The sequence below is a fragment of the Aythya ferina genome (genome assembly GCF_964211825.1).
Source record: "Aythya ferina genome assembly, chromosome: 6".
NCBI classification, from domain to species: domain Eukaryota; kingdom Metazoa; phylum Chordata; class Aves; order Anseriformes; family Anatidae; genus Aythya; species Aythya ferina.
Window position 1 is genome coordinate 14,058,733 of NC_140303.1, and position 14,386 is coordinate 14,073,118.

Genomic DNA, 14,386 nt, shown 5'->3' on the forward strand with positions numbered 1-14,386 from the left:
CAATGCAGTGCCAGCTATAATTTAGCTCTACAGTTTTGTGAAAATACTTAAGAACCGTAACAACTGACAAAAAAAAATTAATGTCTCCTTCCCACAACAAAGTGAATGCCCTAGAATACAGCCAACAGGTATAAAAAAATCTTAGACACACACATTAAATAAAATAATGCAAAACTCAACACATATTAAATAAAATATACAACTAGTTTTGTGTGACATTTTCTTGGGAAATAGATTTCAAACTAGTTCTTGCCTATGTCTAAGGAGACTATTTCATCCTATAGCATATCCATATTTATTCACATCTTCAATGCTTTCATTTTGCCACTTTAATACTGAAGAAAAAGAACAACAGCTGTCAGCATCAAAAATCACCAACTGCCACTATTACCCCTACATCGCTATGCAGAACACTGGTTGCTGGAGGGTTCTTGTTTTGCTTTAATAACATCACCTAGTAATTTTAGTTTAGGAGAAGTTTCCAATTTCATCCCAACACAAAACAACAAAAATTCTTTGGGGAGAAATCATTTTCTAGCAAAACAGGTAGAAGTAATAATATTTTTAACATCTGTGAAATTCAAGTTTCTTTAGAATGACCTGTGAACAACACTATTGCTCGTACCATACAAGATAAGGATAAATCAGTTTTGTAATTATTGTGCATCCTGACTATCAAGACATTACAGGACACACATCTTGTTGGCAAACCAAAAACACCCTACTGTATCTACGTATTCATTAGCTGACTGAAATGCTGTGAAATTAAAAACTTTTGTTTCCTTTACCTACATCAACTTGAAAGAACTGGTTTTATCAGTATCTCTGTCAAGAGAACTAAATGAAGAAGATGAATAAATTGTTCTCTTTTAATGAAATAGCAAACAAAACCCCTGACAATCCAACCTCCTAGGTCTAGAAAATACTTTTTATGACAATTAAAACCAAGTATTATTTTACTATGGTTGTTAACTCTTAGCTTTCTTTAACCCAAACTGCTATCAGCATGAGTAACAAAACACAGGTTGTTGAAGGTATCAGTCAAAAAAGCACTAAATAGTGGATCTTCTGTTTCCATCTATTTCCTTTGGCTGTCTAGGTAGCAACATTTACTAAAGCATGTTGACTTTATGTACTAATCTACTTTATAAAACAAAAAACAGAAGTATAAAAGTTTTCAGTCACATTTGGATATTTAAAAAGTAGCATACATAAAAGATCCATCAATTATATACAATACAAAAATACATTTTTTGCTTTATGAAAGTTATAATAAATGGTTACAACACAGCATGTGTTGAGCCATCAGTTAGTTACAACTGCAAGGTGCATGTTCCACACTATGGCTGGACTCTGGGTATGATATCTCCCTGGGGAAATTCCTCGATTTCAGCATGAAACATCAGTTCTAAAAGAGAGAGAGAAGAATTTGTTTTTCTTGAAGAAGTTTTATCTGGATATAATTTCATTGTTCCAGAGAATTTCTCTGGAATTTCCTGAAGCCTCATGGTTTTCTTCCCAGTCATAATATCAGCAACTCAGTAATGGGAAGAGCTACCACTGTCTTTAGAAAACTATTGTTGCTCCCCGTAATTAACAGAATTAGTGACGACATTAGCAGCTGATAATAGGAAATATCATCCTGCATCCAGCCTGGACACTTAAATAGGTATCTGAAAGTAGACTGAGGGATTGTTGAAGTTCATAGTGTCAGAACTAGGAAGGAAGATCTTTGTTTAGAGCCCATTCATTTATGGATGTAAACGCCCTGTGGATCCCAGCATAAGTTAGCAACACTACAACCCATGACAGAAAGTATGATTTATGATATTGCTCACAGCTAGTTGTCACCAAGGTAGTTCAGGCACAGGAAACTGCTTAAGGTCAGCAGTGAGGAACTGTGGAGAAATTCAGCTAGGCATGCTAAGCAGCTGATGGGGTAGTCCTTACGGAGTTTTATGCTGCTGAGGGCAGTTTTCTCTTCTCTGGGTTCCTTTACATGTGTACTGTGCCCTCAGCATGGGTGTACTTTCTCACTTGCTAACACCACATTCAGCATATAGACCAGGTTATGTTTGCCAACAAGCTGTCAACAAGGTAAGATCACACAAAAATCTGCACGTGCAACAGTGCAGTTTCATCTACTCAAGTGTGAGATTCACACACTTATTTTTACTGTGCCATCCTTAGTAGATTAACATTTTTCTACTATTTGTGATAGGAAAAAATCCTAACAGAATTTTTCTCTTGAAATTTTTGAAGCAGATTTTCTAATCTTTGTTGGCACCTGTAAATACCTGAAATCTCATTAAAAAATTGACTAAATCCTGCCACTGCCATCTTTGAATAAGCCTATATTATTTTTAAATGGCTTAAAATACAATTTAGACATCTATTAACAATTTTATGTTCAATTATTGTAAAGGCTGCCAACCAGGGTTGTTTAAAAAAAGTGTCATTGAGTTATTAGAAATAATCGGAGTAACTGAGACCAACTGAAATAAAGAATTGGTAAATTAGAATTCTAAAGTAATCTGAAGAAACACGTTTAATCTTCTTTGGCCTCCCAAACACAAATCTGTGCTTCAACTCATGATGCTCTTTAGTATGAGTTGACTTACAGCTAATACTTAAGATTTGTGTGTACAACACAAATTGAAGTCACAGGCTACATGCATTTGATAGGAAAGCTTAGTAATGATACACCTTTTGGATCCAAGCTCCAACAACAAAAGGAAGAAGGCTCAGCATGTAGCAAAGTTGCTTCTAAGAAAGGGGATGACCTGCTTGCCCCGTCTTCCAACTATGACCACAAGTACTCCTCATTTGATGCCCTGTTCTGCAAGGTCAAATTTTACTTTTCAAAGCTTGGGAGTTCCCAAAACTACTGCATTGTTCTGTTGAAAATAATACACAGGTGAACTCAAAATGCACTCAGCATTTGCAAAAGGAGCATTAGTAACATTGGAGAATTTTCTAAAACAGAAGCAGAATGAATACATTTTAAACATTCATTTTTTTAGTTGTTAAAGTTAAAATTAATTTTCTTTCTAAGAAGAAAAGACAAATATTTTCAAGTTTCAAAAATCAGCCAGGAGAAACAAGGCTTTTCTTTCCTTTTTAATAACTGCTTCTTCTTTAGAAGATCACACACAGCCATCAGCATCCTAAGAAGCACTTGCTTTTAAAAGTTGCTAGTCCTGAACACCCAATACAGAGCAGAGCCGACAAAAGCCCTAACAAACAACATTTAGCCTATTAGTATTTCCTACCTTCACTATGGTCTAGCTCTGGTCGGTAAGACAAGAAGATCCAACTTGCCCCAACTAGAATAGACACTACCAGATTCACCACAATCCATGGCTGAAGAATTTCTTCCTCTGTACCTGCTATCCTGAGAAAAGTACATCAACCAATTAGTCAGGTTACACACTGGTACATAGGTGTTACAATAATTTCAGCAGAGTCAACTTGCTAAGCTAGGTGTAAAAACACAGCTATTACTACCATCCTGATGGTCTTTCATTACAAAGGCCTGTTAAGGAAAGTGGATTCCAAAGACAGCAACTCAGCTAAAAAAAACCATTAGCTCACAGAAGTAATTTACTAGGTTTCTTACCAGATGCTGCCATTTTCCGAAGGCGGTGTGTAGAGGTTAATTCTGTCACATGTCATCTGCTGACTTAAGGATAAGATAAGAGCAGTGAAGTACACTGGAAGAAATGGAATTAGTAATGTTAGGTATAAAGCAAAACAAAACAAAAAAATGCTGTCATGACATGATAATTATCACTACATTTTCTTTCCTTTCACTCCACTGCTTCCAATGATACTGCCTCCTTTAGCTCATTCTCTCTTTTTCAGCATTCTCCCCAAATCTGGGAATTTCGACCCATCAAAGTCTGGTTTTTGCACTTTTGCAATCTATCGGCTACATCAAAGATGTCATCTTGTGATTTGTTTTTTGCTACTTTTGTGTTCTGTATTCAGAAGTGGGAAAAGAACCATCTCAGTAATAGTCCCACTAATGCCATTGCAAATGCTTTAAAAATACGCAGTGTTCACAATCCTTGAATGCTATTTTCAACTACTTAGCAAGTCACTTACTCTAAAGCAGAAAATAACCATGGAGGAAAAATTTAATGAAAATAGAATGCAGGATTTATCCAGTTACTTTCTCATCTGAGCAACTTCCTATCCCCTTCAGGATACTTACAGAATGAAGCTATTGCTGCTGGGTCTAGGGTAAGAAAACCCCTCAGCGCAACCGATGCTTTTGCCAAATCAATCCTGATTACAAAAAAAAAAAAAAAAAAAAAAAAAAGATTCATTAACACAGCCCAATAGGATAATAATATTGTTCCTCTAACAGTATTCTATTTTCTTTTAACTTTTTTTTGAGATACCTTTTTCTGTCTCTTTTACAGTGTCTTAATACACAACTATATCACACACACATGCAATGATCCTTACTATGCCAAACCGAAGAAAGTTTGAAACTAAGGAGGATCTTCCATGAGTTTTGTAACTTTCTCACTGCAGTCATTTCTGGAACAGGGAGAATCTGGAGAGATCTGTGCTCTCTCTAATCCTTGCATTCATTTCAGTGTCCCCAAAACAAACTCAGTTATGCTAATGTAACTGCTTGCAAAGCTTACACTGGTACAGGAGCAATAAGGAATAAATCAGGCCTCCTCCCTGCCACAATTCATTGAAAAAAGGACACAGTTTCTTCCATAAAACAGACTCCTCCCCTGGCTTACCATGCTGCTGTGGAAACAACCTGTCATTAGAAACACCTATGAAACTACTCTGCTTACGGTCTCTGTTCATCTTTCTGTTCATTCCCACTCTTGAGCAATAAGGCTCAAGAAACCCCAGCTGATCTGGGAAAACTGTTTATAAAGCCATGTGGCAAACCTAGCTGGGGAATAGATTCACATGAAAAGTAACTTGACAGAAAGAGTAGTTGTTCCGCACCCCTCTGCCCCATAAAACCATAAGCTCTCCTATTTGATTCACCTCCTGATTACACAGACAGCACAAGTACGTTGATACAAGTCAACAGGTAATGGACAGAAATCAGTAACATAAGACTGAATGCAGAAGTACACCTTTTAACTATACAGCCATCCATGTGTAAAATCATTCTCCAAGTGTATCGCATTAAATTATCAACAGCAGATCAAAATAAGCCAGACAAAGAAGGAAAGAACATATTGCATACAAGTTACACATGCCTCCCAAATACAAACAGATTTTACCTATCAAAGGCTGAGACTGTGCTGATGGACAGCAACAAGTAGAACAAACTTTGAGCTGGGTATGCTAGAGCCTTATATTGCTGGAGCAGGTTAGAAACTGTGGAAAGTTGATTTCCTGCCAAAATGTAGATAACAATGATATTCCATACAGCATACCCAGCAAGAAAGCCGTGGGTAAAGAGTCCGATCACCCTGAATGGACAAAAGAACATTAGAAAAGTTTAATGCCTTCAATTAAAGAACTACAGACAGAAAAGGCCTATGAATCCACCCTTTCAACCCTGCTGCCATGACAGGTTGCTTCTGAGTGTTTTTTTCTGATCCAGTTTTTAAAACCCCATGTGATGCGACTTATGCTTCTTCCCCTGACAGACTGCACTGGCACCTGAGCTGTCAACCAAGAAAAAACAGTTTTCACTGATTCTATTGCTAGTTCCCATTTTTACTGCTCCAGGAGTCAAATACTTTCACTCCACACACTCTTCCATTTTACCTGTACCTACTCAAGACCACTGCCCCTTTCACCTATACAAGACTTCATAATCAGTCCTTGAGAGAGAGTCAGCCTTTTCAGAATTTCCTCAAGCTGTCATTACCCTCCTTACCCTCCTAACAAAAAGGTGAAAAGCAAGCACAGGTTTCCAAGTAGAAGACACCAGAGATATGAAAATGGATGTCATCTTCCCATTCTGTATCACAACACAACCACTTGTATAAAAATTAATTTTTTGCTACTGTGTGCAAACTTATGCCCAGTCCAGTTTCACTCCTCCCTCTTTTTTACCAATCAAGATTTTTCGTTGGGAACCATCTCAATGCAGCTATTTTCATTCTGGTCATACTGTAGCTGATGGGTGAATCTCATTTCACAACACTTTTTTTAGTAGGTCCCCAGTGTTTCTGTTATCATAATTAGTCTCTTTCAATTCAGATTTTCTCTGAATCTTTGCAAGACAGCTTTCTTAGTTGGCTCCAGCTTGTTATTCTTTTTACATGTTGCATTTCACATATGGCATCTTGACTAGAAACAGCTATTATTGTCAGGAAAAACAGCTAAAGGACTGAAAAGCCTTATACCAGCTGCATCCCCAACCACCACCTATCAGAAATATTCAAAAGAAATAAAGATATATCACAATGATAGAAAAAAGGAGCTAACTTCTCAAGAAGAAAAAAAAATACTGCTTATTTGCATCAAAATGTTAATCTATCACCTGAAACTTCGGTGCACTGAGAGGGCGACATCTCTAGTGGTCCATGAAGCCTTCACATCCATAAGTACATTGATATTTTCAGTGGTTTTAATCAATTCTGCACGGTCAGCTGCTTGAAAACGCCCTAGATGGATGAGGAAATTAATTTTAGAGAATACTGTTACCTTCATCCATTATTTCTATACTAATGCTTGAACTTCCTCCTGTGAAAAAGCATCAAAATTTCCATCAGATTTCTTCCCACTTCTTAGCCTCTGTCAGCTTACATTCGTATCAGGATGCCTTTGTCAGTGTGATATACCCTGATAGATCAGGCTATGGATTTACAAATGTGCAGCACACTTTGTGTAATTACTTAGTGTTCCCTGATACAAAACAAACAAACAAAAACTTCTAGTTGAAAGATTTTTTGAAATACAGTAAATACTTTCTTCTCAATATACTGAGACAGTATTAAGTTAAATAAGCTCAGTTCTGTACTATCAAACAGCCTTTTTCTTCCACAGAATTCAAAAATTTAACTATACATGCCAGCAGAACAACACTAACATTCACTGTTGAATAATTATAACGTGTATTTACTTGGAAAGATATTTTTTTCCTGGAAAACTTGCTCTTTAAATTCCTCCCACTGGTACAATACTTGCATTTTCAATACAATTATGCATTTTTTAATTGCAAGAATTTCCTTAAATTACTTAAATCACATGATACACTTACGGTTTTTTTCAACAAACACCTTGCTAACAGGCTGGCTAACTCCAGTGGGAGCAGCAAACACAGGCTGCTGATCTGGGCTCTTTCTGTGCTCATCTTCAATGATGTCTTCCTCCTCCACCTCCAGCTCATTGGAACAGTGCATTTCTGCTGGCCGAGGTTTCCTATTATCACAGGACATACAAAGGAGCAGAAAAAGAACAAGAAGTAAAATTTTAATGCTGAAGACTGCTATGAACTTTTAACATGTCTAACTTGACTGACAAGAACCGATTAAAAGGACTAAAATTATCATGGAGTTAGCTAACTAAAACTATAAAGCTAATCCTTAATTTTTGGGGTTTTCTTTCAATTTAGATACCTTCTTGTGTCAAAACACCAAGGTGGGAAGAAATACCTACCAAGAGATTAACAATTAAAAAAAAAAATACATACAAACTAAATACAAACTGTAATGCACCCAGGCACGCATAAATCAAAAAAGTGGAGGAAGTTAGATCCTAGCCCTGGAAGGGACTGCATGAATAAAGTTTATTTTACAAGCTGAATGGTATCATGGACATCTTTGTAATGTGACAGAGTAAAATGTTAATCAGCCATTTTCACTACTGCAGGTATTTCAAATCATAAGCTATACAAGTTTCATCTCACTTTGTTCTTTTTCTCTGTTTGCGGATCACTGTTTCTTCAACTTCAGGAATATCCATGCCTTTTCCATTCTGAAATAAGGATGCAACATTCTTCTGGGTAAAAGAGGTCTCAGAATCTGAAAATTTAAAATAAGATACATGAAAATTGTATAGCTTTCATAGAACTGGAAATACATTCACTTAAATGCATAAATAGTTATTACATAAAACACCGAACCGAAAATCAGAAACTGAAACTCTAAGCTACCATTCACTCAGAGTACCTCCAGCTTTTACAAGAGTATCTGATTTGAAATGTTTTAAACCAAAATGCAAATTGGCCAGTCATATTTCTGTCATTGATTTTTTTTCAGTCTACAGTTGTTTCACATACCAGGAGGCACTTTCTTCTTTTTGCGTTTCCTCTGAGGAGGGACATCATTAGGTTCAGGAGTTAGGGGCTCACTGCTTTCAGACTGCCGACGAACAGTTGCTTGGACAATACCATCTGAAAAGTGTAAGAAAAATTCCAGCAACCTCAATTTAGAGACACTGAGAACACATAATAAAAGTTGCTATTTGCTATATTGTGCAGAATATCTATGCTTGCTCAGCTTACAGCTGATGAAAATGTATTGGCCAGTAAATATAAGAGTTGGGAAGCAAATATGGTAATAAGATTATACAAGGGGAAAACACAGAGCACATTTCACCCTGACAATTTCATGCCAGGAGGAAATGTAAGTATCCAAGAAGTAGCATGATTGAAATTTGGGTATATAACTGAGGACTGACTGAATGGAATCTAACACAGGAAAGAGCAATTCCTCTATAATTTTCCTTTCTATATGCAAAGATAATACTGAAAAGGACAGAAAAATTAACGGTTTGAAAAAATTAACAAGATGATTCACTCAGACAGATAAACATTAAGGCAAATTAGTGTAAAAAGGGAAAATCAAATTAATTGCTAAACAAACAGCCCTAGGATACAGGAGGAGCAGGGAAAAAAAGCAATGCTGAAGAATGTTAACTCCAGTCTGAGAGAAGAATTACTCCGCTTTGGAGAAACTAAATTTCCTTGAGAGGTTAACACGAATTTTCATCAAATATTCTAGCAGCAGTAGCATCAATTTGCATTATCTGATGTAGAAAGACAAGCCTTTTTACAGTACTTTCAAGTACTGCAGTTTTTATCAATACCAACTGAATCTACCTTTGTTTTCACTTCAAGCAACAGGTTTCCCCACCTTTTATAGAGTTTTACTGTGCTAAAATGCAAAATTAACCAGCAAAGTAATGGCCAAAGTCAATTGGCCATAACTCAGCTTACTAAAAAAAAATCAGAAAACTTCATCCTTGGGAAGCCCTGCTAGCAACAGCTCTACTTATTGCATTCAACAGCCTTACAATGAGTCTGCCATTACATACCCTTCTATCAAATAAAGGTTTACTTATCAAACCGTCACATGGTCCCAAGTCAACTGATTTAAAGAAATCTAGTAAATCTTATGAAAACATTTTGCATTATCATAACAGATCAGGCTTGTAATTTTGTTTAAAAGGATATCTTTATTCAGCAGATCCACTTGTTGTAAAAATACAAAGCTCTCGTGTTAGTCGTATTTCAGACTTTTAACACTCAGAAGATAATAGAACAGTCAACTTGTAACTTTATTTGGCCTAGGACTTCTTGAGACAATTTGTTAAATGAGTTTCATTTAAATTCATTCAATAAAATCAAGCACTTAACACACTCAACATTGAAAGCAACTTATAGATGGAAGTGACTATTTAGTGAAGTATCATAAATTTTTGGAAAGGAAAAAAAAAGATGAATAAATATCAAAACTTTTTTTTTTTCAGTTCAGTATCAAAATTTGCTCTATTAGCAGCACTGAGAATGGACCTAGGGAAAAGGAGGATTGAAGTTACTTCTGCTAGCATTACAGACTTGTTCTAAAAAGACAGACAGCGCTGTAGGCAAAAAAAGAATGCGGACGTACAACATAAAATCAATTATTATAAATTAGCTGAGAAGAACATTATTCAAAATCAGCACAAGACTGAAAAACGTGCATCTGTCAAGAGCTTTGCTACAGTGTAGGTCTCACCCAGGATTATAAATCCAGTTTTCAGTCTTGGCAGGACCTTACCTAATGGAGTCTTTCCTTTGGGTTTTCTTCTTTTGGGACGACTGAGTGGAATTTCATCTGTAGAACATAAAACATAAGTCTAGCTACACAACATGGAGAAACCTCCATTTCCCTTTTTTTTTTAACAGTCATACTATTTCAAGTTCAGAAAGTTAGTCCTTTTTACAAGTAAAGGCATCCTTTACCTTTTACAGATAAGATGACAATTCACCAATTTACACAAGCAGTTAGGGTACAGAAGATAGTAGGAAAACAAGATACAAAATCTTCTTAAGTGCGACACAGGTTAAATATGCATACGCACATGTTAAATGAAAAACTGAAATATTCTGAATAATGCTCTGAAGAATAAAAATCCTGTTTAGAGCACATTGACAACATTCCAGTTACCTTGATTCCATATGGAAATAGAAATCAGTAACGAGAACAAAGAAAAATACTAGATAATTATCACTGTGGTAGTCCAGGTATCCATGCAATTTACATGATTGTCAGCCTGAATTTAGGAAAAGCATAAGGACCCATCTTTAAAGAGAGGATTAAGTGACACCAAAAGGAACTATTGATGTTTACGATTCTCTTTTTTGCCAGAATAACTCACCCTGGTTTCCACTTCACATTTAAGAAGAAAGGTGTTGAAGAGCAGTGTAAAAGGAACAAAGGTAGAGAAGAAAGTTAGTTTTGAATCAATTGCAATTCACGAGATTGACATTCTCACTACTTTTTATTATTATTAATTTCCTTATCCTCACCCCAATTTCTTTTTATGAGCAATTGTGTACAACAGGATTAAGTGCACAAAGCAATCATCAAGACTCAACGCTTTGTGACTGTGCACAGTTTCTCAGTTGGCTAGCTGTAGATCAGATTAGAAACTGTAATCACCTGGATAATTAAAACTCGTCTTACTTCTTGGTATGTAACAAACCAACAAAAGAAGTTACGAAACATTTGAACACACACAGTACTAAAAACGCACTGCCTTTATACATTGTCAAAATACCACATTTGCCTTACAGTACTTTGAAGGAATCTCATTCACCACACCATAAAAAACTATTTAATTGTCCTTCTTTACCCATTGCCCATTAGGATGCTGGAAAAAAATCCCAAATTTCTTCCTATACACTATGTAAAAGTGATAGACGCCTATAACCCCATTTGATAATATCTAGTCTAAATTCAAAAATTCCTATTATGAAAGATTTGTAATTTAAATAAACTACAGAACATGAAACAAAGCAAAGATCGAGTTAAGGAAGAAGAAATTGAAAGGAAGGACATCAATAACACTGAAGTAGATGTTGATAAAACTGAATCTGCTATTTGTCAAAATCTCTTTAAAGAGTTTACCTCTCTGAATATTAAAAATGAGATAATAAATTTTCTCAGCCTCAGTGAAACTTTAAAATGCTTTGTATTCCTTGTAAGGGATTCTAGAACAACAAAGTATCAAGAAAAGCAAGTGTTTTTAAAGCCATTATGGCTACACAGATACTTGTTAAAACTAATTTTTCTTCATTTCATTACCTTTAAAAACATAGCAGTACAGAACCATGATCAACTCCACAGAATGACCTGATCTTACCTTGGCACTGGAGGGAGGGCACGCGGGGGACACTGAAAGACAAAAGAGACAAAAGTCAGCTTCTGTCGGTGTGAAACCACCTCTTTTCTGAGCGCCTGTTAAACTACTCCACAGAAAACAGCTCCTTACAGACACGGTCTCAACATACCAAATGTGTTTTGCTACCTATGCTTCTGAAACCAGATTCTAAGCACCTCATACATAATCAGGTATACACATGCATGAACAGTGAGAAACTCCCGGTGGACATGTTTCACAGACGTCATACAGCATGTTCCAGCAGTTCTGATGGGCACTGAACAGGGGCATTTGCCTAATAGCTATGTGTGAGGTGCAGCTTGCATTTCAACCTCACTTCAGTAATTTTCATAGTGCATAGAAGGTACAGCATTCACTGGTACAGCTTGCCAGTCATTCTACTTAAATAACAAAATATTGCAGTAACTTACATAACTGATACACTTGCACAGTGTATATCATGAGCAGCGTATTTTCTATTAATGAAGTTGTAAATTTAGAACAGAGCAATACTGAATTATATGAAAAAAATATAAAATAAACTTATTTATAGAAAAGACTTATGAACTTTTGCAAATATTTACCAAGAGGTTAAATGTAACTAAAAACAAGTATATCCTGTTAACAATCCAGAACTCTTATGCTGGATGATTTCTTCACCTAGGAAAAAGAAGGTAATTTCAGATTTTGTATTATATAATTGTATTTAACAGGTACACAGGAAGAACTATTTCCTATGTTCCAAAAATTCAGTTGATACCAGAAATAAAAAAGACTGTACAACTGGCAAGACTCAAGGATCCAAAAACTTACCACTTGTTTTTTTCCCATATCATCTGAAACTCTTCCCTGCAAGAGGCACCGTGAACAGTTCTCTACTCCTGACGCTGCTCACGCTGAACCTCTGCTAATTCTGAACTAAAAATAAGCTTCTAGCAGCCAGGATTAGCTGGATGTGAACCTTCTTGCCCCTGGGCTAGGGTCCAGTACTACTCCTGTTTGAAATGACTGCAGTTTGCTCTGTGAGTTTTCCATTGCATCAAGAGGACGTCCTAAAACGTCCTAAATGCTGCATGTACTGAATGGCAGGATTCCATATGCTGGTGAAGGTTCAAGTGAGCAAGCGCTCCTAGGTTTGCTTACCTTACGCAAATGAAACGCCTTGTGTAAGGAAGCACTTGCAGGATTAAGTCTCCAGTCTCTAACCTGGATTTTGGCCATGCTGAAGACTGACAGCAAGTGCTACTCACACAGGTAGGGAGCAGCACACCCTGACCAGCATCCAGCAGTGGCCAGCACTGCTCTCACTATACAGGCACACAATAAGGGAGAAAAAATATTGACAAAATTTGAGCTCAGAGCTCATTGCTTTTATTGATTCCTACATTTTTTGTGGTAGTGATTATGAATTCCCTAGAATATTTGATATTTTCAAAAAGTAAAGTGTGAGAGCTTTTATGCAGCATTCATTGCCTGTGCAGTAGTGTGCCTCTACTCAGTTACCTTCTGCAAAACAAGTGAAAAGAAAATGAATTTCTGTATCATTTATTTTTGACAACAAAGGAAATCACATGCAAGCAGCTACTGGCTAATACTCGTCTGTTCTACCTGTATGAAAGTCCCCAACTCTGCCACACACATAAGAGCTTTATTTCCTTGAAGTTTCCAGTTTCTCAGAATTTGAAGGAACTCACTGCAAACTCCACAGAAAAGGTGAGTTTGGGTGCAGGTTTCCAGGGATGTTTTGTTACTGACAGGAGCTGCTGACCAGCCTGCCACAAAGCGCACGCTCACTGCCTCACTGGGTAGCTGGAGCCACAGGCAGTTGGCAACAAGCCTGGGAACTCTCACTCAGGAAAAAAAAAATCCACGCAGCTCCCCGGGTGGTCTGTTCAGAAATGCAGAGCAAAAAACACCTTTACTTGCAAGCTCAGCTCACATAAAACGGCACCAAGCAGCTGCATTTACTCTGTGAGGGCGGCGCCGGGAGCTTCTCTCCTCAGGGCTGCCAAGGGGGCAATCATTCGAACTCGCAGGTTTAAGATCCCTTAACCGCTCTTTACGGGTTTCAAGCTTTCCGCGCACCTTTCTTTGCCAACGTTCATGAAGGAGAACACGAAAACAACCAGGAAGCCTTTGCCCACGCCCTCAGAGAGGCGGGCAGCAGCGGGGGGACAGCGGCAGAGCGAGGACGCGGCGCCGCACCTCCCGCCTCAGCGCCCCGGCGGGCACCGGGCCGGCCCCTCCCCAGCACACCGCGGCCCCAGGCGGAGGAGGAGGGCGAGGCCCCGGCCCCCGGCCGCCCTCCCGGGTTGGCACAGCCGCCCCACGCCCGCCCCGGCCCCACGGCGCCCTCACCCGGTGGGGGTCCTTCCCCGTCCCCGCCTTCGCCATGGCCGCGCCCGCCGCCGCCGCCGGTCTCCCGGGCGCCGCGGGGAGGAGCCGGGGCTCGCTTCCGCCACGCCTCGGCCCGGCCGTGCCGCCACCGGGCGGGGAAAGCGAAATGAAGGGAAAAAAAAAACAGCCACAGAGGCACCGTTAGGGGCGGCTGCCTCTCCGTTTCTGAGCGGCACAGCCGGCAGCGGGCCTTCCCTCTCTGCCTGTACTCACCCCACAGCCCGGGGACAGGGGGCTCTGCTCTGCTCTTTCCACGTTTGCTTCTAAACAAGGACTGCTAGGTCTGACTGTACAACATGCAGACATGCCGCTAGCTGCAAGAGGTGGTTTGGAGCAGGCTTGCTATATGAATACTGTCTCTAGCCTGTGAAACTTGCTCTTGTAGATTTTCTCCAACCTGAGC

At 38.4% G+C, this 14,386-nt stretch overlaps 1 protein-coding gene across 2 annotated transcripts; it reads right to left on the reverse strand.

The window, feature by feature from the left end:
- Nucleotides 1-1,174: 1,174 nt before the first annotated feature.
- TMEM237 (transmembrane protein 237) lies at nt 1,175-14,011 on the reverse strand. 2 transcript variants are annotated; one of them, XM_084524360.1, is made up of 12 exons: nt 13,672-13,706; nt 11,569-11,600; nt 9,981-10,037; nt 8,219-8,332; nt 7,847-7,961; nt 7,199-7,359; nt 6,479-6,602; nt 5,265-5,456; nt 4,217-4,290; nt 3,620-3,713; nt 3,273-3,394; nt 1,175-1,408 (listed from the first exon to the last, which is right to left on the reverse strand). In XM_084524360.1, the coding sequence occupies exons 1-12, from the start codon at nt 13,689-13,691 to the stop codon at nt 1,341-1,343; spliced, it is 1,173 nt and encodes a 390-aa protein (XP_084380486.1). In that variant the 5' UTR covers nt 13,692-13,706; the 3' UTR covers nt 1,175-1,340. The 2 variants fall into 2 exon arrangements, with proteins under 2 accessions (XP_084380486.1, XP_084380485.1); XM_084524359.1 differs by lacking the exons at nt 11,569-11,600; nt 13,672-13,706 and adding an exon at nt 13,917-14,011.
- Nucleotides 14,012-14,386: the final 375 nt, after the last annotated feature.